At 40.0% G+C, this 26,363-nt stretch overlaps 1 protein-coding gene across 5 annotated transcripts in view; it reads left to right on the top strand.

Annotated features, from left to right (window-relative positions):
- Positions 1-573: 573 nt before the first annotated feature.
- Positions 574-26,363, top strand: part of DPY19L4 (dpy-19 like 4) — a 31,806-nt gene continuing 6,016 nt past the window's right edge. The window contains exons 1-19 of one of the 5 annotated variants that reach the window (XM_075415840.1): positions 907-922; positions 1,270-1,342; positions 3,983-4,090; positions 5,074-5,198; positions 5,864-5,954; positions 7,724-7,845; positions 8,704-8,849; positions 10,687-10,810; positions 11,371-11,505; positions 12,786-12,917; positions 13,006-13,104; positions 14,334-14,407; positions 16,227-16,385; positions 18,039-18,158; positions 19,277-19,397; positions 20,858-20,914; positions 23,399-23,481; positions 25,250-25,382; positions 25,696-25,854. In XM_075415840.1, coding sequence (XP_075271955.1) covers positions 4,036-4,090; positions 5,074-5,198; positions 5,864-5,954; positions 7,724-7,845; positions 8,704-8,849; positions 10,687-10,810; positions 11,371-11,505; positions 12,786-12,917; positions 13,006-13,104; positions 14,334-14,407; positions 16,227-16,385; positions 18,039-18,158; positions 19,277-19,397; positions 20,858-20,914; positions 23,399-23,481; positions 25,250-25,382; positions 25,696-25,854 — 1,935 coding nt within the window. In that variant the 5' untranslated portion in view covers positions 907-922; positions 1,270-1,342; positions 3,983-4,035. Of the gene's footprint in view, positions 749-906; positions 923-1,143; positions 1,343-3,982; positions 4,091-5,073; positions 5,199-5,863; positions 5,955-7,723; positions 7,846-8,703; positions 8,850-10,686; positions 10,811-11,370; positions 11,506-12,785; positions 12,918-13,005; positions 13,105-14,333; positions 14,408-16,226; positions 16,386-18,038; positions 18,159-19,276; positions 19,398-20,857; positions 20,915-23,398; positions 23,482-25,249; positions 25,383-25,695; positions 25,855-26,363 lie in introns of those variants that run through there. The other 4 variants (XM_075415839.1, XM_075415841.1, XM_075415842.1 and 1 more) reach the window with 4 other exon arrangements.

Genomic DNA, 26,363 nt, shown 5'->3' with positions numbered 1-26,363 from the left:
ATTTTGTCCCGCATTCGCACAGCCTCTGCCACAGCGGGCTGCTGGTACTGCTCTCCGGTAGCTCATCGCGATGCAAAAAGGAGCCCAAAGCAGGTGTGCAGCGAGGCTCAGCCAACCACTCCTCCCACCAGGCCTCCGCAGCCGGGACAGCGCTGTACACGACCACCGAGCCTGGGCTCTCCAGACAACGCCGTGCTGCTGAATTTGGCAGCTAAAGACCTACAGGGCCAGGCAGGCCGCGACGCTCAGCCAGAGCGGGGTGCCGGCAGGGAGGCCTGAGCTCCCGGGGAGGAAGGCTCTTGGCAGCGGGCAGGCGGGGGGCCGAGCGAGCGGCGCCCACGGGAGATACTCTGCTCAGGGCCCCGCGGCCCGGGCAGGCCGCTCTGCAGGCGCACGGTTCCTCCACAGCCGGGCCGGCCGCCGGCGAAAGGTTCCGGGAGGCGGCGAGGCGGGGCGGGCCGCCAGGCGCCTCAGTACGCGGCGGCTGCGCTCCGGCCGCCCCCCCTCGCTCTGCACCACGGTTCCGCCGGAGAAGGCGCCCGGCGGCGGGAGCAACAGCGCGGCGGCAGGAAGTGGAGGGCCGCCGCGCTCCGCTCCGGCCGCCGTGTTATGCGGGAGAGCTCCCGCCCCCGGGGCCGGCGAGAGGCGGGCGGCGGCGGCAGGAGAGCGGGCGGGGCGGCTTCGCCCCGCAGAGAGCGGCGGGGGGTCCCGGCGGCGGGCGGTGGCCGCGGGTCGGCGATGGAGGAAGGTGAGGGGGGCGGCGGCGCGCGTGTCACCCCGATCCCGCTCCGCTGCCGCCCGCGGCGGCGCCGTGTGAGGGGGCGCGCGCCCGGCGGCCGCCTCGGCGGGGCCGCCGCCGCCTCGGGCCGCGGAGCGGGGAGCGAGAAGCGGGCTGGCAGCGGGGCTGCGGCTGGGGCTCGCGGTTTGTGTGACAGGGAGCCGGCCTCCCCCGGCAGCGCCGGTCCCCCCCGCCGCAGCAGCTGGGGGCTGCGCCGGCTCGGGCCAGGCCGAGCCCTGGGCCCCGCCGGCGAGGCCTCCGCCTCCCTGCACCCGGCGGGGGGCATCGGGGCGGGCGGGAGCCCGGGGGCCTGAGGTCTGCTTCCCCTCCCTCGCCCGGCGCTGCAGCCCGGGGCAGCGTCCGTCGGCTCCGTGGGTGCCTCCGCGAGGGAGCTGTTTCCTTGGCATCCGCTCCTTTTCCCCGTTCGTGTGTTTTAGTCTGGCTCCGGCCTCGTGTCACCTATATCCCTCAGCGCTGTCGTTTTTCTGCAGGTCTCGTTTGTGCCTTTGTGGGGACTAGGAGGTGGCATTTAGTTTTCTTGGGGAAAACAACAGAAACATGCCCGTAAGTAGGCACCCAGAGAGATGCGAGAGCAAAACAAGTATATGCAACGCTGTCCCATGGCGTATTCCAGCCTCCCAGCCGTTCTCAGCTATGGAGCTTTCTGAGCTGGCCATAGTTTCCGTGTATTTAGTAGTCTGTGGCTGTTTGGCCTCTGCAAAGTTGTCCTATCTTCCCTTGAATTTGTGTGAACTCTCAGTGTACAGAACATTCTTTCAGTAGGAGTGGTCTACGTGAAGGCAATGCGCGATGAACTGGTTCCTTTTAGCCTGACTCACTGGGTTTGTTTGATAACTTCTTGTTCCAGTATTAGACGAGAAGGTGAATCACCGCTCTCTATTCAGCCTGTTTGTGCGCTTCGCTAGCTTGTAGACCTCTGACATGTTTCTGTTGGTCATCTTTTTTCCCAGTGTGAGGCATCCTCAACTTGCTTTCTTGTTCTTTGTATCGGAGCCATTGCACACCTTTGACCATGCTTGTGGCCGTTCTCTGAATGTTTCCCAGCTCTGTCTTACCCTTCTTTAGATGAGAGGACAAGAATTGCAAACAATGCTCAATTTTCAGGCAAAAAATGGATTAATACAGCGACAGATAGGAGCAGTGAGCTGTGCTTTTCTACAATATATACATAAGTGGAATGCACATTGTCTGAACAAAAGTTGAAAAAAAGTGGACTAGGAACTTACAAGGGACTAGAAAGCAATCTTGGAAGAAAAATTGCCTGCTGGACAGAGAGCTTCTATGGCCTGTGTCATCAATTCAAATTCCTAGATTATTTTTAGTTGTCACCTTGTTTGACTTTCATTTCACCCCATTTAAAGGATTCATAGGATTGGAAACAGCACTTTTCTTGTTTGAGGCAGCTGCAAATGAAACAGAAGTAGCGTACTTGGATCTTTCTTTGTTCTTGCTTTGAGGGGGGAGTCTGTTGGGCAGTCTCCAAAACCAAAGATCATTTTCTGACGGAGATGTAGTTGTTTCAGAATTAGAATTTTAAATTGCTCTTTCTTTGGGAGTTTTCTATTACTGCTTCTAACTTTAGACTTAATAAGTGTGTTACACTTCTAATGGGGTTCACTTATCTGCCAGAAAAGCAGAAGAAATGCCCTTTCCTCCAGTGTTCTCACTGCTATTGCTTTGGTAGTAACTAGACTGACAAGGGCAGACAGTTGTGTTTCCAAGCATATATCTGCCCAATCTGGTGATGTAGGGTTTTTTCCTCACATTTTATGTGGTACAAGTGATTTTTTAATTGCAGTACACATTTGCGATGCTGATTAACTTAATATACATGTCATGAAGAGATCCTGGTGTATACTTCGTTTTGGATTGACTTAATGATAAATGTGATATTGAATGCCCTAAACGTTGTTTTGTTTAATATCTTTCCGGTTCTTGTCTTGTTGAAGAAGGTAGACATTTTCTGTTCATTCCATGAAAAATGTTATCATTGAGATCTTGGTTTGCTCAGAGTAATTTATAAATTGCTTTGAAAATCCTGTTAAAACACAAATACAGGTGTCCTGATACAGTCAGACAATGCTTTAAAGGTTTATTTATATTGCTATCTCTAGTTTCTAACTTTTAAATCTAATAGTTGCAAACTAAAAGTAGACCAATTTAGACTTGAAGTAATGTACAACCAGAGTAAGTAAAAGCTTTATTGTGGCTTGTGAAGATTGACACTTCAGATTTGAAGTTGAATGGCTTTGTGAAAGAGCTGGTTGAAGTCCAGAGGAAATCAGTGGCTACAAAACTTCAAGCAGTGTCGGACAGTAGATCAAACTGGATTGCTAAAAATTCTGGAGCATGAGTTACAGTTAAACCTTCTCATCACACATGGATGTCATTTTTAATATAGTAATTATAACAGATTTTTAGCAATGGGTCTTTTTGCATGGAGACTTGAGGTCTGTGAGTTAGCCTCGTTGCCTTTCAGACTGTAAAATAAATGGGTCAGGGCTTAACCTGCTGTTGTTTGCAGAAAACTTGACAGAAGCCAAAGAAGCCTTTGATCTTGTGATATGATCTACATGTCCTAGCAGACTGGGCGTTTTGATTATATGTTAGACTAAAAATTTATAAATCTGCTTAGTTCTAGTAGATATGGAAGCAGGAAAAAGTGAAATTAAATTTATTCTATAAAAGCTTTCACCGTGTGAATAGCAGACAGCTCCATTTAAAAGTAATGGACTAGCCCAAATTTCGTATTACAGTAATGTGCCTAGGACACTACTGTACTATAGCAGCATAAAACCAGGATGCGAGTAGAATGAAATTGGCACCAGTTTCTTGCAGCGTCTGTATCAACTTATCTAAACTACTATTTTCCTTCATTTGTGTAATACATTCGCCATGGAATGAAGCAGTTAGCTTCTACCTAGAGTTCTGGGTAATCCCAGAGTATGGCCTCAAGAGAAAACTGTTGCATTTTCTAAGGAATAACGTAGGAATTGATCTCTGTATTGTTATGTTCTTATTTTAGTTAGGCTTATGAAATACTTTAACTGAGTCTTTTTGTCAAATATATCTGCTGTGAGGTTGAATCAGTAGCAGTAACTGGTGTTACCTGCTGCTGTGTAGATTTCTCAGAGTGTGATTTTAGGTATTGTGTTGCAATAACTTCAAAAAAAATGTCTTCAGGGGCAGCAGACCTGCGACAGAGAAAGAAGCAAAACTGCACAGAATCTAACAAAATGGCTCCAGAGGAGAGAAACAAAGAAAACTCAAAACTGGGAAGATGGCCAAAATGTAAGCTACAGAATTTTTAGCCAACCTCTCTTTTTTTTTTTCCTCCGTTATTCTTTTACATTTTATGGGAAGATATTTGTAGCACAGTAATTTATAACAGACTTGTTTTGAATTAGGTTTTTGAATGTTTCAAGAAAAATCAGGCATGCACATTAGAATTCTTTAATGATGACGTTTTATGTATTGCAGAGTAAAATGGTAGTCCTGAATTGTTGCAGGTTGGGGGCGAGAGGAAGGGGAAGAGGGAGAGGGCTTAAGAATCTTACTGTTGTTGTTATTTGAGTGCAAATAAATATTTTAATTGCTCCTGGGATGATCTTGCAGTTGGGAAGCTGAAAGGCATGAAGTAATGTTACTGAAACAAGAACAGAGAACAAGTCCTTTCAGCTTTTCAAGAAAGAACTAAAACCAGGTGTACTTTTCGGCAAGTTCTCACTAATCTACCAAAAACTTTTATGTTGAAAGAGCATACTGACTTGAGGGAAGCTACAGGTGAAGTAGACACCCATTGAATGATTTTGGTAAAATTCAGATTAGTTCCTTCCTCTTATGTTTGAGAACAGAACGAAGAATAGAATGTCCCCGTGATGATGTTAGATGTGGTATGGCCGCCTCTTCCTGTTAATGTCTTCAAGAAGGTTGTGGTGTTTTGGGTAAAATCTAGAGTTCGCTCTGTTTATTTGGAAGGCGCTTTTCCTTCTTGGAGTTCATTTGAAAGTGAAGCTTACTAGAATGGAAAGAAATTTGCAGTGTAGTGTGTGAATGTTTTATCTGAGTCCTATGAAGCAGTGCTAACAACTGGGAAAGAAAACTCTGCAGGACAGGAATAACAAACCAGTTCTCGATGTATCTGTGCTGATCATGGTGTGATAATTCTGATGCCAGTAAGTTTACTTGCTGTTCAGAAATGAGTCATATTTAGGACATACTGTTTGTTTCTAAGTCCTCTGGACTATTTTAGCTTTTTCACTGTCCCTTTTCAGATATGTTAATTCAGCGTTTTGCGAAACTTTTCTTTGGCTGTCTTGCGGCAGTCACTAGTGGAATGATGTATGCTGTGTACCTCTCAACATATCATGAACGGAAATTCTGGTTTTCCAGCAGGCAGGTAAAGAAAAAAGTTAAACTACTGAAACAAAAGCCAAATTGTGTCCTTGAAATCAAAGCTGATCCACGTGAGGCTGGAACCTCTTGCTTGCAGAATGCCATGTCATTCTACTCAGGCCTCTGTCTTTGATACAGCATGGGGTGGTTTTTTTTAGTTTTTTTTCTTTTTTTTAAAGTGTTTCTCCTACTAGCAGTAGTCTTGGCTTGTCATGCTTGTATGTGTTTTTTCCGTGCCATCCTTTATCATTCAAATACCTTTCTAGAATCTGGAGAAAAAAAACAAAGCATGTACTGGAATTGCATAAGCTAAACAACAGGAATGTATGTTGGTGGGGTTGGTTTTTTTTTTAGAACTGTATTATTTAGTGAAGTATGGAAAGTTGAATAAAATTCAGGTTTGTGAGTAGGAAAGGATCCTGTAGCTCTTGTGCTGACTTACGATGTGGATTTGAGTTGCTCCGATTCCAAGCATGTTTGCTAAGTTATAGACAACATTATATGCCTGACAGAGGTGCTGTGAAGATTAATGTTTTGTGGAATACTTTGAAGATGTACAGTGGAGTCATAACCATGTGCTGTACTACAAAATCAGTCTGTCTGAAATATATAGTCTTCTATGGGAAGAGATTGCAGGAGGTGAATATTTTTTTTCTTTTCCCCCCCTAGGAACTTGAACGAGAAATTACATTTCAGGGTGACAGTGCCATTTATTACTCATTCTATAAAGAACTGCTAAAGGCTCCTACCTTTGAAAGAGGTACAAAACCCGTTTGTTTTATTAACCTTGAAAAGTCCTGTTCCTTTTGGAGACAGTAAAAAACTCCTACAGACTGGGGAGGCTGATTTTATACTCTTAAATATCAGTTAGATTGATTAAAAACTGCATGCTGTCCTAACTTTTCAGTGCCTTTTAAAAAACCAGTATTTACCTATCTTGTATTCCAGCGAATTGCCTTTAATCAGTACTGTGGAATAGGATTAATATTACTGTTGTATTGTCCCATATGGAATTTATCATTGGGTTTGCCTGTACTACATGGTGGATTTTCTGCCATGTAAGCATAACTGAGGTTTACTTTGGGAATAGGGGAGGGAAATTATTGCTTTCCATCCTCTGCAAGAAGGTGGAACAGTTTCTGTTAAGAGTTGATCTGCTCAGTCCTGTCCCTGCCAGAGGTTTCTTCTCCTGTCAGCTGCGATGAATAGATGTTGCTGAGCACAGAGCGGTGGGGACAGAAACCAACAGGAAGGAGAACAAACTGGGTGGCAGTGGTCTCTCTCCCTTTGCACTCCTGCTCTTTATCCTGCACTGGCTCTGGAGCTCACTGATCCCCAATCAGCTGGGTCAGGTCCCTAAACCAGCAGAAAACTAAAGCAATGAAGAGGAGATGGAACACTTTCATGCTAGTTTAGTGAGTTCAGAAGGGCACCTGGGCTAGCATGGGGAAAAGGTGAGAATGCCAGGAGAAAAGAGGGAGTGAACAGCCCTGTCTCGTAGCGGTAATCATTGAATTAGTTCAGCCCGCTCGTGAAACCTCATCCAAAGCCGGTTAAACTTTGCAGGTATAGTTTTACTGGATGAACAGTGATATGTAGCATGTCAGCAATGTTTAATAGGTCTTTGGTACAGTCAGTTCCTTATTATCTCTAGGGAGATTACCCATGCTGTGGATAGATGGACTGCCTCATTAAGGCATGCTCCCTCTGCAAACAGGTAGACTCGCATGTCTACTAAGCATTATGGGGGCACCCAGTTTTCAAAAGTCTGTCATAGCTGTGCTGAACCCAGTTAAGTCCTGCAAGAAATGGTTTTGCCTGCAGAGAACCAGCTGCAGACCACACACCGAGATATGCTTGGAGCTGGAAACAGCAATCTTGTTTGGCTGTTGCATTGTTGTTGGGGTTTTTTGTCCGTTCCACCCGCCCCCCCCCCCCAGTCATTTTGGATTGTTTTTCCTCTTCCCTCACTTGTCCTAAGTAATGAGAATTCTTTTCTTGAATTAGAATATCTCAGAATGGTGTAACCTTCAAGTATGCTGGCTTCAATTTCATCTCAATCCCATGCAACAGTGTATTGTGCTAAGTGATTCTTAGAAGTCTTAGAAATGCAGGGCTGAAAACGGTGACGAGGCCATCATATCTGACCTTTTTGTGGAGACAAGTTTAATACATCCTGCTGATCCCTGTTAGATCTTTGTCTCACTTCTGAAGAACCTCCTGTGAAGGTGACCTGTAGGTAGCTGGTTTCGGGGCTGCATCAGTGTGTTACTGAAGAGACTATGCTTCAGCTGGTTAGTTTTGGGCCTTCTATTTAAAGGCTAGATCAAAAAACATGGTAGCTTAATCACTAGGGTGGAATGGCATCTGGCACAGAAATTTTTCCTTCCTTCAAAATTAGGAGTGGTGAATCAGTCAGCAGCTTTAATGATCAAATCTGTTTCCCCCTACCTTTGAGTATACTTTCACCTGTTTTAAGAACAGCAATAGTAAGTGATTCTGAAAATAATATATTTTTTTTGTCTATAGGTGTTCATGAATTGACACACAACAATAAGACAGTATCACTGAAGACGATAAATGCAGTTCAGCAAATGACTTTGTACCCAGAGTTGATTGCCAGTGTTTTGTATCAAGCAGCTGGTAGCGAAGTATGTGCATTTCTTTGACTTTCTGTGCTTTCATTATAGCTGTGTCTTTGTGTGTGTGTATGAGGCTTTCTGTGCTGTATACGATAAGTGTATGCAATTTTTGTTGAATGAATTGAGCTAGGCTTCTCACCAGGTCCAGGTTCTCCTCAGTTCTGATCAGTCTCTGGCATAGGATTTTTTCAGGGTTTATACGCACTAAACTTTTCTGTCTGTTATTCTGTACTTCTTCAAACCGCTTAGAAATGCGGAGAGTGTCTGTGCAATCTATTAAAACCAGGAAGATTACGTCCTTCAGAGCACAGAAATCTGTTATAGTGGTACCCATTCCTGTACAGATAAAGGGAAAAACACTTTTGTAGATAAACCTTTTGTCTCCTTCTGCTCTGCTCGGGCTTTGTTCCGCTTATGCTGCGTACTTGTGTCCTCTCTCAACTATCTTTCTTTTTATTATGTATTTATTTTATATATGCTTTTGTTTGGAGCCGTTTTTGCCACATCTTTGTTTCTCAAAGTTCCTCCCCTACATAACTTCTTCAGTAGTCTCGTGAACTTTATATCTCACTGCGGTATAGATTTATTAAATCTGACACATACAATGTTCATGCTAAAGCAAATACAAAAATCATGGCACTAGCAAGCTGAGTCCTGAAGTGTGCTCTTAATTCATGCTGCTTTGTTTTCACTAAGCCCTAAATAAAAGCATAATAAAGCTCAGTACTTTTCTAGAATAGGGGCTGTCTCTTACCTGTTTATAAAGCACCTAGCGCACTGCGAGCAGTATGCAAATAGTAAATAGTAATCATTTCCAGCTTCAGCTCAGTTGCTGCTTTGTCTCTTCATTTTCATTTGTAATTTCAGGAAATTATTGAACCAGTATATTTCTACATTGGTATAGTTTTTGGACTGCAGGGAATTTATGTGACTGCATTGTTTGTAACCAGTTGGGTTATGAGTGGGACTTGGCTGGCAGGAATGCTGACTGTAGCATGGTTCATTATTAACAGGTAAGAAAAACATCTTTATACGATCTAGTTTGTCAATAAGGCATTTTAAAATACTAGAGCGGATTGAAATGCTTTCTGTTAAACTTTGTGTTCTCGTTATGAGAGGAAGCTCTTATGCCAAATATTAAACCTTTCCCAGAGATGCACTGATTCTCGTGATGCTTTTACTAATGTAAAGGCCATCTGTTGTCCAGACCATCAGTGCTGCCAGCTGAACTGACTTTATGTATGTGTGTGAATACAGGAGTATTCTCACACAATTCTGTTTTGCAAAAACATTCCTCAGAACGTTTTGGGTTTGTGCTGGTGAAGAATGAAAACAAATTTCCGAAGTTGCTGTAAAACAGAATTGCTCTCTGTGGCCAGCTCTAAATATTGTGACAGTTGTTCTGTTGCTTAGAAGGAAATGACCAAGTGCATTTGTCTTTTAAAGAGTCTTCAGTTTGTTTGTTTGTTTGTTTTCTTAAATTTGATTTTTGTAATGGGGTTTTGTGCAAAGTGGAATCTTCTTAGATTATCCTGATCTCAAGATTCTTTTATTTTAAAATGTTTCACTTGCAAGAAAATGTCCCTTCCTTTTGTGAAAAACCACAGTAACAGGGAGCCTCATTTGGGCAATGAGAACTTGCGTTCAGGTTCCTGGTTTCTCACCAAGTAGCTCTGGGACTTTCTGTGAACTTGAGAGCGCTTGAAAGAAAAGAGCTATGGAAGAGCAAGATGTTAGAGATATACCTTTAAAGTTGAACTGTTGGGGATCATCTTTTAGGAGTGTGAAGTCATCATGACCAAATCTGTGATTAGTAGCTAAAAATACTGTTAATCAAGCTGATGTGAACAGTGGAAAGTAGGAAAAACGGTGAATAAATCTGTGGTTTTGTTCAACAGCAAAGAAGATTAAACACTGTTAACAAATTGAAAGGTCCAGTAGTTAAAAGAGCTCAAAATATGCCTCTGTAAGAGGCTTCAGAGGTAAAAATGAGAGGTGACACTTTCAAAATCTAAATGATAAAGGAGCTTGAGGCTCTGCTTTAAAAGCATGGTAGACACAAAGAAGACTACGTACCTCTGAAACTGATGCCTTTGATCACATTTGAAAGTGTGACTTGTGCTTCTAAGTCACTTTAGCACTTTTAAAAACTTTCTTCTGCAGCTCTAATTGTGCAGATACTGTCAAGTCATTCCATGAGAAGCCCCTGCTGCTGTTCTCGCCCATGCTCCCCATCCGTCTTTAACCTCTTGTTTTGCTGGGCAGAATTTTCCCTGTAGACAAGAGTATCTGCTGGTGCTGCTACTATGAGGGTGCACTGTTTTGGATTCTAAGTACGTTGTGCTCGACTGCCTAAATCACTTATTTAAGACGCGTTGTGTGAGAACTGAAAGCAGTCTTTTCTCTCAGCTGTGAGCTGATTTTCATTGCAGTGTGAAAAGCTGCCGTTACAGCAGTGGTCCCCTGCCTACGGACATGAGAGCATTTAGCGCTGCTCGTGGCCAAAGAAGGCTCCGTTGTCACAGTGCAGATTGCCAGAAGCAGTGTGTGATGCATCTGGCTCACCCAGTGTTGTGGGGAGTCAGGAAAGGCTGGAGGCAGATGTTTTTTGGTTACAGTCCTATAAACGCCACCTGATAAGGAGACTTGCTGAATAAATGAGTAAAAATTGGACCTTCTGTGCTAGTACTAAATTTGTGACCTGTATCGGTAGCAAAATTGTGTCAGTATTACTTTACATCTAATACAGGAATAGTTTGCTTGTGAGCCCACACTAATAACTAGAGGTGGCTTTCCTTGATATTTTTGTTCCATAAATATTTTAATAATTTTGTTTGTACTTTGTTCTAGGACAGATACAACAAGAATTGATTACTCCATACCATCAAGGGAAAATTGGGCTTTGCCATATTTTGCATGTCAAGTAGCAGCTCTCACAGGCTATTTAAAAAAAAACCTAAATTGTTCTGCTGAGGTAAAGCAAAATTAATTTCTTAATAAAGAGTTGCTGGTAGAACTGTGCTCTAGAGTAGTTACCTCTGTCACTGTTGCCTCACTAGGCAGAAAACAGTAGATGTTTTGTTCGCTCTTTTCAAAACAGCCACTTGGATTTCACCTAGGCATGTGCAGTTTTGCTAAGTGACTCGTGCCCTGCCCTGTTATGCCCCCGTGAGGGTTCAGAGAGTACAGTGTGGTAATGAGCTGTGTGCTGTCTTTTTGAAATAAACTGATGCTGAAGTTTTTCTTAGTATGTAAACTGTTTTGTTGCTCTTCCTGTTGCTTGGAGAAGATGATGGTAACTTGCTTTCCCTGTCTCTGTCAAAGATGTTTCTTCTGATTGACTTTAAATGTTTTTGAATGTTTCAGTCATTACTTTCTCCCATCTGAGAACATGTTAAATATGTCTGAATTCAATATTTTAATTATTTTAATTATTTCCATAGTTTCTGTTTTAATGACCTCTTAGTTACCTAGTGACAGAGATGCATAGGTATGAAATTAATGCTTTTTTTTGTTTTTCTGTTTTTTCTCTAGAAATTTTGTTACCTTTTGGTGAATGCTTCAACATTTACCTTCATGATGATGTGGGAATACAGTCATTATCTCCTGTTTGTCCAGGCTGTTTCACTTTTTCTGCTAGACAACTTTGCCCTGGCACAGACAGAGAAGGTATTGGAACTCTTCAACCTACTGATAGTTGTGGACTTAAATACAGCCTCAGAGGTGCCTGCCATAAATACTGCTCGGGAGCTCCAAAGGGCGCAGGCTGAGCGATGGCTGGAGTGTCTGGTAGCCTGGGTCCAGCTGAAGTGCATGTCATGTCCATCAGGAGAATAAAATGGCTTTAAACTCCCTCACTTTTGTACTACTGTGTTTGAGACAGCTTTCCTGACAGAAGGGTCAGAAGCTAAACAAAGCTTCTGAGACCTGAAACATCCTTGGAGAGCTGCAAGAGTGATGACTGATACTGTCATGCATCCTTTTTGGCCTAGCTGCCTCTTCTTTTCCTTTCGCTATTCACAGCAGCATGGGGCTGACCAGAAAACTGCTCGGTTGGCTCTGTGCAGTTAAGGGGCTCATTTTCACCCTGAATGGCCCACCCTGTACTGATTTAGTCAATAAATAGGCTAGACAGATGCTGAAGGCAAATTGATTTGTCAATACAAGAAAGTATTTCAATTTATTCTGCAAAATGGTTCTTAGAAATGTTGCAACAATGAGGCACTTTTACTCTGCCAGTTGCAACGGCATGTATGACACTTTGTACATGTGTGCCTTCTAGTTTTATTAGATGTAACTTCCGTTTCAAACTGCATGCAGTACTAATTTGTCACATCTTTCAATTGCTTTTTTTCCTGTTCCTCAGCTGTAGGAAATGTTTGATTTATTTTAGTTCAAAGCAGGATCTTTAAAATATGAAGCAGAAGATGGGTGTTTTGGTAAAAGTCTAAAGAACCAAGTATCAGGGTTCACAAGATCTGCTTACCAATTAGTAAATAACAAAGTATCAGTAACAGTCTGTGTATGCCTGAGATGGAGTAAGTGAACAAATTGTTGTGAGGGCAAGGAAAGCGCAGATTTACAATAGTCAGCTCTTTCACCCAAATTGTATGTTTTCGTACTGTTAGGTTGTGGTTACTTCTTCATGCTGCATCACAGTGAGGTGTTACAGAATGGGGAGATCTTGCAAAACACTACTATGCTTCGTGTTTTTACAGAATTCCTGTGGAGTAATTGTGCATTAGTTACTGAGGCTGACCAGGATCATTTTGATGGGAAATACTTTCCAGAGCCAGATGGTACCCTGCTAGATTCATGAGTTGGAGGACAGATATCCATTAATCCCCTGATTAACAGAGGAAAGGAGTGAGCTCTCTACTGCTCTAAAAAGCAAGATGTATTTCCACTGTAATTTTACTTTATGGTGTTTTATTTTGTTTCTTCAATAGGTTCATGAAGTATACAAAATCTACTTGTTTTCTCTATTCTTGGGATACCTTTTGCAGTTTGAAAACTCAGCCTTACTAGTGTCACCATTACTGAGTCTTGTAGCAGCTTTAATGATCTCTAAATGCCTTCAGGTAACTAGACTGTCCTCTAACTCTGAATGTAGTTTTTATTATTTAAACTGAACTCCAAATGATATGGCATTCTTAAATGTTTTTGCAGATGAATATGAAAAAAGGTACATTTATGTCAAGATTGCTGAAAATAATGTACATTTATTTGGTACTTACAATAACAGTGACACTAAACTTCTTACTAAAGGTAAGATTGCTCTGTAAAAAAGGTGATTTTAGTTGTCAAAATCTAAATGGAAAGTTGCAGATGTATCTTGGAAAAATCTTTTGAATTGTTGCTTATCTTACTGCTCTGAGAGTTCATAGCTAGGTTCATAGAAAACTGGAGGACTGAAAATTGAGTTAATTTCTATCTATGTAAAAGTCTTTAACAACTCAAGCAGCTGGATTTTGTTGGGGTATTGCTCTTTTGGGTCGAGGTTAAAGCATAGTACAGAAATGCTCTTTAAATTGCACTTTAGCTATTTCATAAATGTGTCTTTTGTTGGCGGCCTCTGCAAGCTGGTCTGAATATTAAACCAGGGTTCTTGTGCATTGAGAACACCTGATAGGCAGGAACAGGTATGAGTAGTCTCAGGGTGGATGTTAATTCTCAACTACGTTTCAACCAGAATGTGGCAACAGAGACCTTCGCTTAGTGTAGGAGTCAGCTAGGAGTTAAGATTATGCAGGGGGATTTTAGCCTGGCCTTGTATTTTGATTAGCAGCTCCCTCTTGCTGGCTTTAGTTTTTTACATAATTTATTGTGCTTTTCCTGTATGTCTCAAACTCACCCTGGTCGTGTTAATTAACAGTGTTAACTTAAAAAATAAAGAAGCTAGTGGAACCTGAAAAAGTTTGAGAGAATGCTCAGATCTGATTGTTTTTCTTGTGCCATCCAGACAGGCTAGCCTTGCTGTATCTCCAGGAAAATAAAAACTAACCTTGAAAAATACAAGTTAAATTACGTAGAAAGTACACAGAGCTTTTGCCTGCTCAAACAATTTATGTGAAGATTACAAATCCTCATAACTTTTGTTAGGCTGCAGTTCTGTTGTTTAGTGGAGCCAAAAGAAATGTTCTTTGGCTTGCTTGGGGGTAAGTCTATGTCCATTTTTCATGGACATTTCCATTTTTACACCGCTTGGTAGTTTTTTGACAACTTGTTGACAGCTTTTCACTTGCCCTCCTATTGGGGTACATAAATGAAATGAAGGGAATGGTATTCTCAAGGAAATCCTAAAGATAGATTTATTTAAGTGAAGATTTACAATACTATACCAGTACCTTAACTGGCACACTTAATCCAATTTGTTAGTTTTAACTAAATCTTGAATAGTTGATTGTTCTACACCACTTTGTAATCTGAATGAAGTGACTATGTGAAAGCTGCTTCCAGCACTTGATAAGATTTTTCTCTGCTAAACTTATTTTCAGATGTTTGTTCCTCATAAAGAAAATGAGCATTTGGTGAAGTTCATTGAAGTAAAACTTGGCTTAAACACAAATAAGTAAGTTTTTAAACTCTTTACACTTTCTAAGATACCCGAACTTCTGAAACTGCTTTGAGAAGTATAAAATTTCAGTGGCTTCTGAGAATTTTGTAGAGGAGTTATGGAAACAGTTGCTATTTGTTACCTGATTGAATTATAAAAAAAAGATGCATATACAGAATTTACGTAGGATTTTGAGATTTCTGAGGCACCCCAATATTCTTCATGCCTTGGAGTGAAAGCATTTCATAGATTTTTGTTTTATTTTGATGTTGAAGAGCAAAAACTTTCTGTACCCTGTCTAGTGTTTCTAATAAGACTTGAAAGTGAAGATAATAGGGTAAAGGTGATGGTACTAACTTTTTGTAGCCTGAAAAAGAAGGGGCTCTGATAAGAGTAATGAACTTGGTACTATCTCAAAACAGGGTTGGGTTGTGGGGTTTTATTCTTAGTTTGGTAAGAATAACACTGCCCAGAAAAACCCTGTCTGTTTTGGAAGAAATTAGTACAAGGGACACTGTAAAAGTCAGAGGGAATTGTGAATCTAAGAAAAACTGTTTGCATCTGTAAAGAAGTTGAATGGTGGTCTACAAGAGGAAGACATCATGGCTACAGATTTTTCTGGAAAACTTCAAATGCAGTATTGGTAAGGACTCAGGCACATCCTGGAGCCGGGCCAAGACTTGCAATTCTGTGCAGGAGTTGGAACTCTCTCCTAGGAGCTGCATCTCTCTTACAAAACTACTTCACGGCCTTTCAGGGGAAGAAGTGGAAAATGACATCACACATAACTGAAATTGTTGGCGAACTTTTGGAAGACAAGATGTAATGACATTGACTGAGATGCGTTGTTTAACACATATGTGCGTGTTCTTAAGTTTTTGCAAGAAAAGAAAGGACTGCTTCTGGTCAGGATTTCAGTTTATTCAGCTACCAGGTATTATGGATTTTATTTTTTTCCCCTCAGGGACTTGCTACATGTTACTTTCCCGGCTGTCAGACTCTACAATGGAGCCAGTGATTGAGACAAACTGGGTGCAACTATGCGTAGAAAGTTGTGTAACTGGGTTGGAATTATGGTTTGCAGCACAAGAGCTTCAAGATCTGTCTTTTACAGCCAGTTTGGACATGCCCAGCTGTTAATCTTTAAACAGATTCTGTCTAATTGAAAGTGGTTCAGTTCTCTAGTCTTCTCTTGGGGGAAAAGGAAAAAAGAAAGGAGGGAGGAAAGCAAAACAAAATAAGACAAGAATGCATTCGCACCATCACATGCTGCGCCAGTCCCAGTTGAGAATATCCATTGATAGTGCTTCTTGGCAGAATATATAATCGTTCTGCTCATTAATTGAGAAAGAAGAATGATCGAGTGGGTTTGGCTACAGAACTAGGATTTCAGCATTAAGGATTCTATTCTTGACAGTGCCTCGGGCTTGTTTGTGATCTCAGATGACCCTTCTTCATCTCCCCGTTTGGAATGAGGACAAGCATACCTTCTTGCATCAGTATCTCTAAAATCTTAATCCACTGTGACAACAAAGCGCTTTGTGGTCCCTGTAATGGAGTTATATGGGAGGTTGGGTTTTTATGATATAAAAGAGCTGTAGTCTGGTCTCTTCAGATCACAGATTCTTTTTTGAAGGATAAGCTTTTGACAGTTACTCTAAAGAGTACTTGCAAAGCAGTTTCATATGATAAAAAGATAATTTTTCAAAGATGAATTTCAAATAGTTTCTTATGACATGAATAGATTAAACTGTGATTTGTTGTGTACTAGTTTTCTTTTTCTAATCTGTGGGGTATTGTTATTGTTTTTAATGGGATGTTTTTGCCTTACTAGGAATTTTACAATGAATTGGCTCCTTTGTCAAGAATCTCTTCAGGCACCCTCCCAAGACTTTTTTTTGCGACTAACTCAGTCATCATTGTTGCCTTTCTATATTTTAGTATTAATTATCTGCCTTTTTTCTGTAACTCAGGTCGTTTTTAGGAGGATTTGGTAAGTAACTTAATTATACTGAAAACAAGAAGTTAAAAATTGTCTAAGTGAATGGTCATCATGTTTGTTGCTCTAAAGTTTGTTGCACCATTGAGCTTGCCCAGGTGTGAGGACCAGTGGAAGGGCCCACCAAAGGCTTCTAAAGATAGTCCTTTAGTAATGAGCTACTTGAGCATCCCTCCAGTCAATACAGGGAGTTGTCATTGGTTTTTTTACCCCATGGGTGTAATTTCTGGAGAGCTCTGGCTAAAGTTTTGTGATATGTTTATGTCTCTTCCCATTGGGAAGGAAAAAGATATTTTGTCTGTTTTCCCCTTCCAACAGCAAAGTTACCTGATTGTTGCTAGAGAATTTGTTTGTCTGTTTGGGGGTTGTTTGTTTTTTTCTCCAAGTTTACATACTGTGAAGGATGAAATGGGTGGAGTTGAGAGGATTTCAGATTTCTAATGCTTCACTGATTTTTTTTTTTTTAAACTCTTGCTTACTGTGATAAAGTCCATCAGGCTTTACTGCTCAGAACAGAGCTGAACTGACTCAATTATTTTTAGTTTCACAGTGATTCACAGTTCCCTTGAGAGAAGGGCTGGTGGAGCTGTTTACACACTAAGAATAGCAACACTGTAGATCCTAGCGTAACTTGTCTTGGAGACTCAGTGGCTAGGAAATTATCTCTTCCTGGTAGAAGATGAATGGTGTAACTACTCAGATATTAGGGAAGATTTCTTGCTTGTCTGCAGCAAAAATCAATATTTTTTTTTCAAGAACCAAGACTTCTAATAGATAAAGATTATACTGCTATAAATGAAAATATTTGTCAGGTTGGATGTGTTATAATATATTTAAAACAGTGAAACAAACTTCCAATTTTTTGCTAGTGGTTGAAATAGCTATTTACTACATTGTATTGAGCAGTGACTCCAGTATGTCGAACAGCTTTTTAAAATAAACCTTCTCCACATAATTTTTTTTTTTAATTTTGAAACAGTTAATAATCTCAAATATTTTTCTGTTTGTCATGAGAAAGCTTATTATAAAATTGTAACCTGAAATCTCATCATGGTAGAATAAAATGTTATCTATCGTGTGGCTTGCTACCTTGTTTGTAGGAAAACATTTGTTGCATGATTTTGGTTATGATTTTTATTTATAATATTTTACTAGAATTTATAATGATGTGACTGAAGCCTGGTTTTGTTATCTTACTTTGTCAGAAAATGGTATACACATTCCGTACACAATTGTCATCCTGCAGATTCTGTAATTCTTCACCAAGCTAATGATATGAAGAAAGCTAGTTAGAATGCTTAACACAACATGCTTAATCTAAATGTTTGTGGAGGGTGCATGCTCTTAAATTAGACTGTGTCTTGTTGCTGGATTACCTTAAAATAGGGTTTACAGTCGTAGGCAGTGATCCCGTTGTATTAATTCACATCCATTGCTCCAGAGGGGTTACAGTCTGAAACGAGGGACAGCAAGTACAGATAGATTATTGAAGTACAAAAACAAATAAGCAGTGCAACAATACTGTATGATATGACAAAGAATGATCTCAGTGTGCTGATGACTTAACGGTCAGAAAATTAGTTTTATTGGCACCTTTGCCTGAGATAATGTCTGAATTAAGTGATGTCTCGTTTTCTCCAACTGCAGTGGTGAACCACTGAAAGAGACAGTTAAACTTGAGGATGGTGGAATTGGAGAGAGGCCAGAAATAGTTTATCATGTAATTCACACAATTTTACTTGGTTGTCTAGCGATGTGTTTGGAAGGGTAAGTCTGATTTTGATGTATCTCTTTTGAAAGCAACAGAGAGTTCCTAACTGGACACGATATACCATTCACCCCTTTGAAATTCACCCCTTTTCAGAAGTGTATTTGGCATACAGTGGTACTAGGCAGTAGGGGAGAGAGAGCAAAGATCATTTTGACTATAATTTGGATGCAGGTATATGATGAATTGTGCTCGGTCTCTTTAACGTGTTTACCAAGCTTTAATGCAGCCAAAATCCAGAACATTAATTGAAGCAAATTTTAATCACTTTCTTTATGGTATTTAAGTGTAGAACGGTACTGTAATTCTTTTATTATTGTATTCTAGCAAGATCTTGTGTAGTGTTTTGTTGAACAGTGTATGTTCTGCAGTATTGGGATGTGGAACATTTCTTATCCATCTTCTTGTGTCTACGCTAGCACAAAGTATGCCTTTGCTTGACATGCTAAAGCTGTAACAAAACTATTTTCAAAGGTATTGTGTTAGTCTTTAAAGCTACAGAAGCTAATGTTTGGAAGATGTTGTTCTAATCTCGGCTCTTGGCTAAATCAGCTTGAAGGTGTCAGACTTGTGTTTGTATTATGCTCATCTTCCTAAAATCTGAATATTCACAAGTTCTTAAAGTGATCAGACTATTGTGTTACCATGTAGTTGTTTTAGCTTGACTAGTCTATCCTTCAGAGGCAGGCAATACCCGCAAATCATAAATTGTTTATTAAATATTTTCCTTTCCTTTCTTCAGGAGCTCCCTTATAGTACAGTGTCTGTACAGCTTTGCTGAATAGCTGCTTTTTATCCTTGCTTGGCTGGAAAAGCGCAACAGCCAAGTGACTTTACTAGTGTCTTTGTTTTTCTTTCATCCTCCCCTGAACTCTGTGAAGAATTTTGTCATCTTTGACATGGATCTTGCTCCTACATCTTGCAGCAGATAATCAGGTGCCTGCTCTTCTGCTAGAGATTTCCTTGGTTTACCCTTCAGTGCCATCAAATTTGATCTCAGATTGCTTGAACATCCAAACCGTGTTTGACAGATGAAAAAAAACCTGAATATTTTTATAAACAACTTGTATATGAGGCATGCACAGAGTTCCAACTAAGTTGTTGCCATGTTTTTCAGAATGAAATATCTATGGACACCTTATGTTTGCATGCTTGCTGCATTTGGTGTGTGCTCTCCTGAACTTTGGATGACACTTTTCAAGTGGTTTCGACTGAAAGCTGTGCACCCGATATTGCTGGTGAGTTGCTGTTGCTATTGTCTTGGGAATTACAGGTAGTAAGCCTATAACTTTTCAAACAACAATTGCCTAGGACCTGTAGAAGAACCTGTTAAAAGAACATGTAGTTCTCTGAGCGGTGCATCTCATGTAGTCTTCTTTTCTGTATCTTTCGTTCTTAATATCACACTTTCCCATGTTCTCTGGTGCCTGATAGTAAAGGTGTGTTCACGCTACAGCCTTTCCTCATAAGAAGCAGAGCTGTCTTCATCTCTCTCTTTCACTCATCTGTTTAGTTTCTTTTAACAAATCTTTGAGACCTCAAGCTCTCTGTCATATTTAGTTGAGATCGGGCAAGAAGGTCATGCGTTTTTTACAGTTTAGTACAGGCATGCAGGCAAGCATCAATATAAGCCTTGTTTCACTAGGAAATGAGGCTAAAAATGTGACAGTTAAATGTATTTAATTGCTGAGAGTAAAGCTGCTTCATAAGAAATGGTAAGTTGAATTACTTTGCGTAAGATTTGTTGATGTGTGGCAATTATAGAGAAGTGCTGTGACTGAAGATGAGCTTGTGCTACAGTGCAAACAGCTCCCCTACTTTCAAGCCTAGCTTTATTCTTAATGTGCCGAGAGTTGCTTTGTGCAATTTTTAGCAGCTTTGTGTGTTTGTTTTATTAATAAAACAAGGATACTTACCTTAATTTTGAGAGGCTTATAGGAATAAGTATTTTACACTTAAACAGAGATTCACTGTCACTTGTGAAAATGCTGTACACTGTTACATCAGAAACATTGACAGTGTTCTTCCAATCAAAGAGTAACGATGCATTCATGTACATGGTGAACACATTCTTTTATGTACCTCATGCTTTCTGCTAAATAGACCTGCTTTTTTTTATTATTAACACAGTAGATATGTTAATAGTTTATTATCAAGAGAATTCCTTGTGTGCACTCCTTACCAAATGTTTCCTCTACCATTTGAGCTATCTTCTCCTTTTTGCAAAGCAAAAATTGTATCAGCTAGAATGATGGTGTACTGAAGAATGGGTTTCTTGGGTTTGCATATCAATATTATTAATGTGAACAAAAGCATTAACAAGATCAGAGGTTTGAAATGCTGCTTTCATACTTTTTTTCTTTTTCAGATTATCTCATTGTTTTTGCATGTGAGGTGTTTACTTTTCTTCTTTTCCCTACATCACGTGCACATTGTGTCATTGTTATTTGAGTAGTAGTTAACCATCCCTAATATTGATGGTAAAGCTATCGTGGGTCAAATATATTCTTCTATGCTAAATTAGGCAAATGCTTGTTTGCGGGGAGTTTTTTTTGCCTGGTAGAGAACTGCAAAGTTTCTCCTACTGTCACTCTAGGCTTTCAGGCATAAATGTAGCCTACTGTATGAACAGAATCAACAGATAGTCCAAGGCTGGAGAATGATCCATAATCCGTTTCTTCTAACATATATTTTCTAGGCACTTATTCTGAGTATGGCAGTTCCCACGATAATTGGATTCAGCTTGTGGAAAGAGGTAAGAAAAGTACCTTTGTGGTTTTTGTTTTGTAAGTAGGCACAATATGAGTCAAAATGACCAAATAGAATGAAATGTACTTGGTGAAATTAAATACATGTGATGAAATAAAAGCTGTCATCCACTGAGAATATGTTTTGTTTTTAAACAAAACTGTTTACGTTTTTCAGTATGAGGTATTTGACAATTTAATTTGTTAATGATTGCTTATTGTAATAAAGTGTTTAAATTTAAATGAAGACTTTGTTATATTCAGCTATTATGCTTTGGATATATAAACTGACTCAGCAAAGAAAATACTGCCAAATTAGAGCTCAGGATATCGAAAACTGTGTTGCCCCAAACTTGTTTTTAGTAAGAGGGAGTGAGGTTAGATGGAAGTAAAATTATGGGAGGCCATACACAAACAATCTGTTTGAAAAGCTCCCATCAAATTATGATGGAGTTAAGTCCTGTGTGCAGAGCACTGTGTATAGGTATGTATATACTACAATACAGAGAAGAAAATGTACAGATGTTTCCATGTTTAAAATAAATACCAAGTTCTTTATTGCAAATCACAGACAGACTGAGGGGAAAAGTATTTGGAAATTATTTTTTAAACTTCTGTAAATGCAAAAATTATGGGAAATATCCCATAAAGTGTAACCCTCTGCTGTAGTGACATAGCTTCAAAATAGTTAGTTTGAATAGTTTTATAAGAATTCGAACATAAAAGCTGGTCTTGACCAACAGTATTTAACAGATTTTGTAACATCTATCTTATAATAGAAATTTTGGTTGCAATTTGATCTGACTCTTTACACATTTCTACCAGAGCAACAGATATTCTCCTAAAAAAAAGCTACAGTTGCTCAAAAGAGTTATGAAATCTTTCACAATAGAGGAAACTAGTTTAGTTGACCAAATAATTATTTTTCAGATAATTTTTTAATAAAAGCAGTGTGAGGGTTTGGACTCTAGAGGGCTTCATCCATTGCAGATCCAGCTTTTGCTTTTAAACAGTGGTGAACAGTTTGTTCTCCAAGTTCGTAACTCATCCCTGAGCTTGGAAACTTTGATTAATAGTAACGGGACAGTGCAATTGCCTTGAGGTTCCTAATCTGTCACCGTGGCTATAAATGGCTGAGTGTACAGCTCAGCATCTTTCTGCTTGGCTGCCTTCTGACTCGGTTTGGCATAGTCCCTCACCTAACTAACTAGATTTTTCTAAGGCCTCTGATTGATAAGTGAAGCTGGTTCTCCTTGGGGTGGCACTAGTGGTTCCTCTTTCTGTCCGTCTTCTGTTCCGAGGACAGTTCACAAATGCGTAGAACGGCACTGCTACAGCTTTCAGCCCTGATGCGAACATACGGAAGCTGTTCTTGTGCTGCCCTAACGCGTCTGGTTGTAGGCTGCTATCACTTGTCAGCTGAAGTGTCCAGGTAATGAGGGTGGAAACTCCGCAGTTAAAAGCAGGCTCCCACTTCCAGCTGTCTGTCCACTACAGCTGTCCTGAAGTAAGTTGTCCCTTTAGTCTGCATAACCTGTAAACGTTATGCTTTTCAAAAAGACCTGACATCCGGAAGCTTTCGCTTAGCATTTACGACAGCACGAACATGCTCCAGCCCCTCAAGGCTGGCCAGCTTCTAGCAACGCCTTCTTCAGATAAATGATTAAAATCACTCAAGGACTGACAAAATCTCCTTAAAAAAGGACCTGTTGTTCCTTCATCCCTCAAACCTCGCAGGACAGGGAAGCCGTGGTGCAGGCTTGCAACCTGGGCTGGTCTGAAGGAGTTGGCATTCTGTCTGGCTTTCCAGAATCCCTCCTTTTCCCACAGTGTTTTTCAAGAGCATGAACTGAGATATCCTACTTCATACAATATAGTGTATTTTCCTTCACTGCAGTGATTGAAGTAAAAGTCAGCGGAAAGTCCAGGGCAGATTACCCACGTAATGGTCTTCTAGCAAATTTCTTCTCTCTGTCCTGCTTGCTTAGCACCTTTCCATCAAGTCACAACAGTCCAACCCCTCCTGCTCAAGCAGGTTGACCATGAGAACTTGGTTCAGTGTCCTTATTTATATGCATTTGCAGATGAAAACCTGAACTATGGTTTTGATGCATTTAAGGCCAGTTAAAGTTGATGAATGTTGTTGATGCATAGTTTTTTTTGTGTTTTGGGTTGGGCTTTTGGTTTTGGCGACTTTTTGTTTGGTTGTGTGATTTTTTTTTTTTTTTAATTTTTAATTTTTTTTTTATTGTAAGTATTCTAATCAAACAGAGAGATGAGAACTTGTGTTTAACATACTTATTTTGGAGAAGGTCTTCTGCTGTCAGGTAAGTATAAACTGTGTTTTGCAAAGTATTCAAACAAAAATACCAATCAGCAGGGAAAACTCAGATGAAACCCACTTCTGTTGTGTTACTTAAGGCCTTAATATAATGAGATGCTCTATAAATTATTTTTTTAAATGTAAGTAACCAAAAATATTTTTCCATCAGTTTTTCCCTAGGATAATGACAGAGCTCTCAGAACTACAAGAATTCTATGATCCTGATACAGTAGAACTTATGACATGGATAAAGTAAGTATGAAGTCCTACGTTTCTGTTTTGCTGCTTTATGTCTTTTTATCTCAGCATTTTGTGGAGCTACCTCTATTAATCTAAGTTTTCCCTTGCTAAGTCATTCCATGTTGTATGGGAGGAGAAATGTGTATTTTATGATTGATATTATTCCCATGGAAAGAAACAAGAATTTATCATTGATTACGAGAAGATCCTGAAACATGCAAGCACATCATATTTAGTATTATTACTAGACCTAATTTCTAAATAAAGGTGGACATCTTAGTACTTGGTTCTTTGCACACTAACTTTTCAGTAGATTAGAGGATTCATGCTGATTGTAATGCCAAAGGGGGACAGAAACACTGAAATTTTTGTGTGCATGAGCCAGTAAAATGAAATGCCTGAATGTGAGGACTTAGAGACTTCAGTCAAGACACATGTAGTGTAGCACGTATGATTCAAGCTTCCCCTTTGACCAGAAGGCTGGAAGGGCTCTTGTCGGTCTGGCTAGGCAGGGCGTAGCAAATACTGAGCTGTGTTATATAGTTCGAACTGAGCCATGTGCACAGCTAGCACTGAGTCAAGTGATTTTCGCAGACATATTTTTCTTCTCACCAAAAGTTTCAGAACTGGATTCTGGCCTCATTCAGACTTTGAACTATGTCATTAGGAGCTACACTTCCCTGAAAATTAGATCCCCTGTGTTCAGATAACTTACTTGTCTGTAACTGTATTTTTTTTAGAATATTATTTTCTGTATTTGTGTAGTCTTTAGTGTCAACCTGTTCATCTGCAGAAAAGACGAGTCTGGTAATTACGGTGTTCCAGCCAATTTCTTCTTTCTGTTAATAGTAGTGTATGTTGTTTGTCACTGCTGTAGCTCTTCAAGGCAGCAAGTGGAATAATGCCAAGTACCTAATGGCTTTTACATTAGTCCACATACATTACACTTCAAGTACATAATTAATCGTGGTGAATTGCATTGAGATTCACTCAGCTAAGTGCATTTTGACTACCCTTGTTTGTAGCAGCTGTTCTTATTTTTAATGAAAATAGTTTTTTTTCTTAAGGATATACTTAGATATCCATATTGGAATTTTAATTGAATGTCATTATTACAGTGTATTTTCTTAAAATTTTCTTCCTGATACTATGAATTTATTTTTAACTTCTCTACAGAAAAAGTTGTCCAAAGTCTTTATCAAAGTGTCTGACAATCACTGTTTTCTTTCACTAACACAGGAATATGAATAGTCAAAAGACGAAACCAAACCTAGAAACATAATTACCGTAGACATTATTTTGTATCATAACACTATTTACTCATATATGATGAAATACATGGTCCTAGAGGTCAAATGTAAGGGAAAGATTTGTGATTATTTTCAAGTTAACATCGTGTTGTTTCTCCTTCTGCCTACCCTCCCTCCCAAGGCTGTGCTGTCACAAGTCAGCAACCATTCAGCAAAGCAATAGTTTGATCCATTCCCGGATCATTCTGAATGGATTGCAAGGAGGGGAGGAGAATGGCCATCAGCCCTTGCCCCAGCAGGAGACCTTCCTTGCAAACTCCCTACTGCTGCAGGTCTGAGCTTTTCCTGGCAAGGAAACTACTGCCAGTGCAGCATTAATACCAGTTGTAACTAGACCCCCAGTGATACCTTCATGCACTCCAATTCATACTGCAGCACCTTAAAAGATTCACACAGTGTTTAAAATTAAAAACATTGTTTTGAGAAATGCATCCTGTACTCAGATATGTGTGTTGATGTTGCTTTTGCAGACGACAGGCTCCTGTGGCTGCTGTGTTTGCAGGCAGCCCACAGTTAATGGGTGTGATTAAGCTTTGTACTGGATGGATGGTGTCAAGCTTGCCTTTATATAATGATGATGATCTTCTAAAAAGAAATGAAAATGTGAGTATCCAATTCTGTAAGTGCGTGTGTATTATCAGTGATTTATAGACTGTTCCATCATGTAAGACTGAAGTGCCTGACTGAAATATGTGGGAGTACTGTAAATATTAATGCTCCAGAGAAGATGACCTTGTAACATTCCGCATGACACACACGTTTGCATTGCTGTTGTGTGCCCCCCAGGCCACCTGGCAATACAAATCATTTGTTTGGTGCCACTACATGTGAGTGGCATTCCAAATACCGTGACCCCCGAAGTATTTAACTTATCACTGATTTTTTCATTGCATTAACATATTTTCTTAATTTATAGATTTATCAGATCTATTCAAAGAGGTCAGCAGAGGATATTTATAAGATACTCACATCTTACAAAGCGAACTTTCTGATTATTGAAGATTCAATTTGCAATGAAGTGGGACCTGTAAGAGGATGTAGAGTTAAAGATCTGTTGGATATTGCTAATGGTCATGTAAGTAACAGTAAGGAAAAACGAATGTTTGAATGTGTAAACAATTAATTTAAAAAGAAATCTGCTTATAATGCTGATCTTATTTTTCTGATTGTAATTGGCATGTAGACAGAGTCATAAATTTAAAAAGTGATCAGGACAATTTTGTCTGTTTCTTATACACCTGTAATCTTATCCCATACTATTCTTTAACTCTCCTAATCCCTCCTAATACATTAGTGTCTAGCTGTGGTGCTTTTCTGCCAATCATTAAATACTATTTGACTATAGATAAATGTTTAAGACTGTACCACCTGTTATTACAAAAGCAGTAAAGCCCTGCCTCAGAGAGCGTTCTTCACTAGCTTTAAAGATGAAATTTGAAAATGGTTATACTCAGTTCTTCTAAAAGTCTGCCAGGGATGAGGACCAGCCTGCCATTCAATTCAATACAGCACTTTGGGTACTGATGAGGTTGCAAGTCTATTCTGTTCAGCCTTGCAGATAGGTTAGCATCCCAACAGATATTT

The sequence above is a fragment of the Opisthocomus hoazin genome, chromosome 3 (genome assembly GCF_030867145.1).
Source record: "Opisthocomus hoazin isolate bOpiHoa1 chromosome 3, bOpiHoa1.hap1, whole genome shotgun sequence".
Taxonomy (NCBI): Eukaryota; Metazoa; Chordata; class Aves; order Opisthocomiformes; family Opisthocomidae; genus Opisthocomus; species Opisthocomus hoazin.
This window is presented reverse-complemented; position numbering and strand designations above follow the sequence as displayed.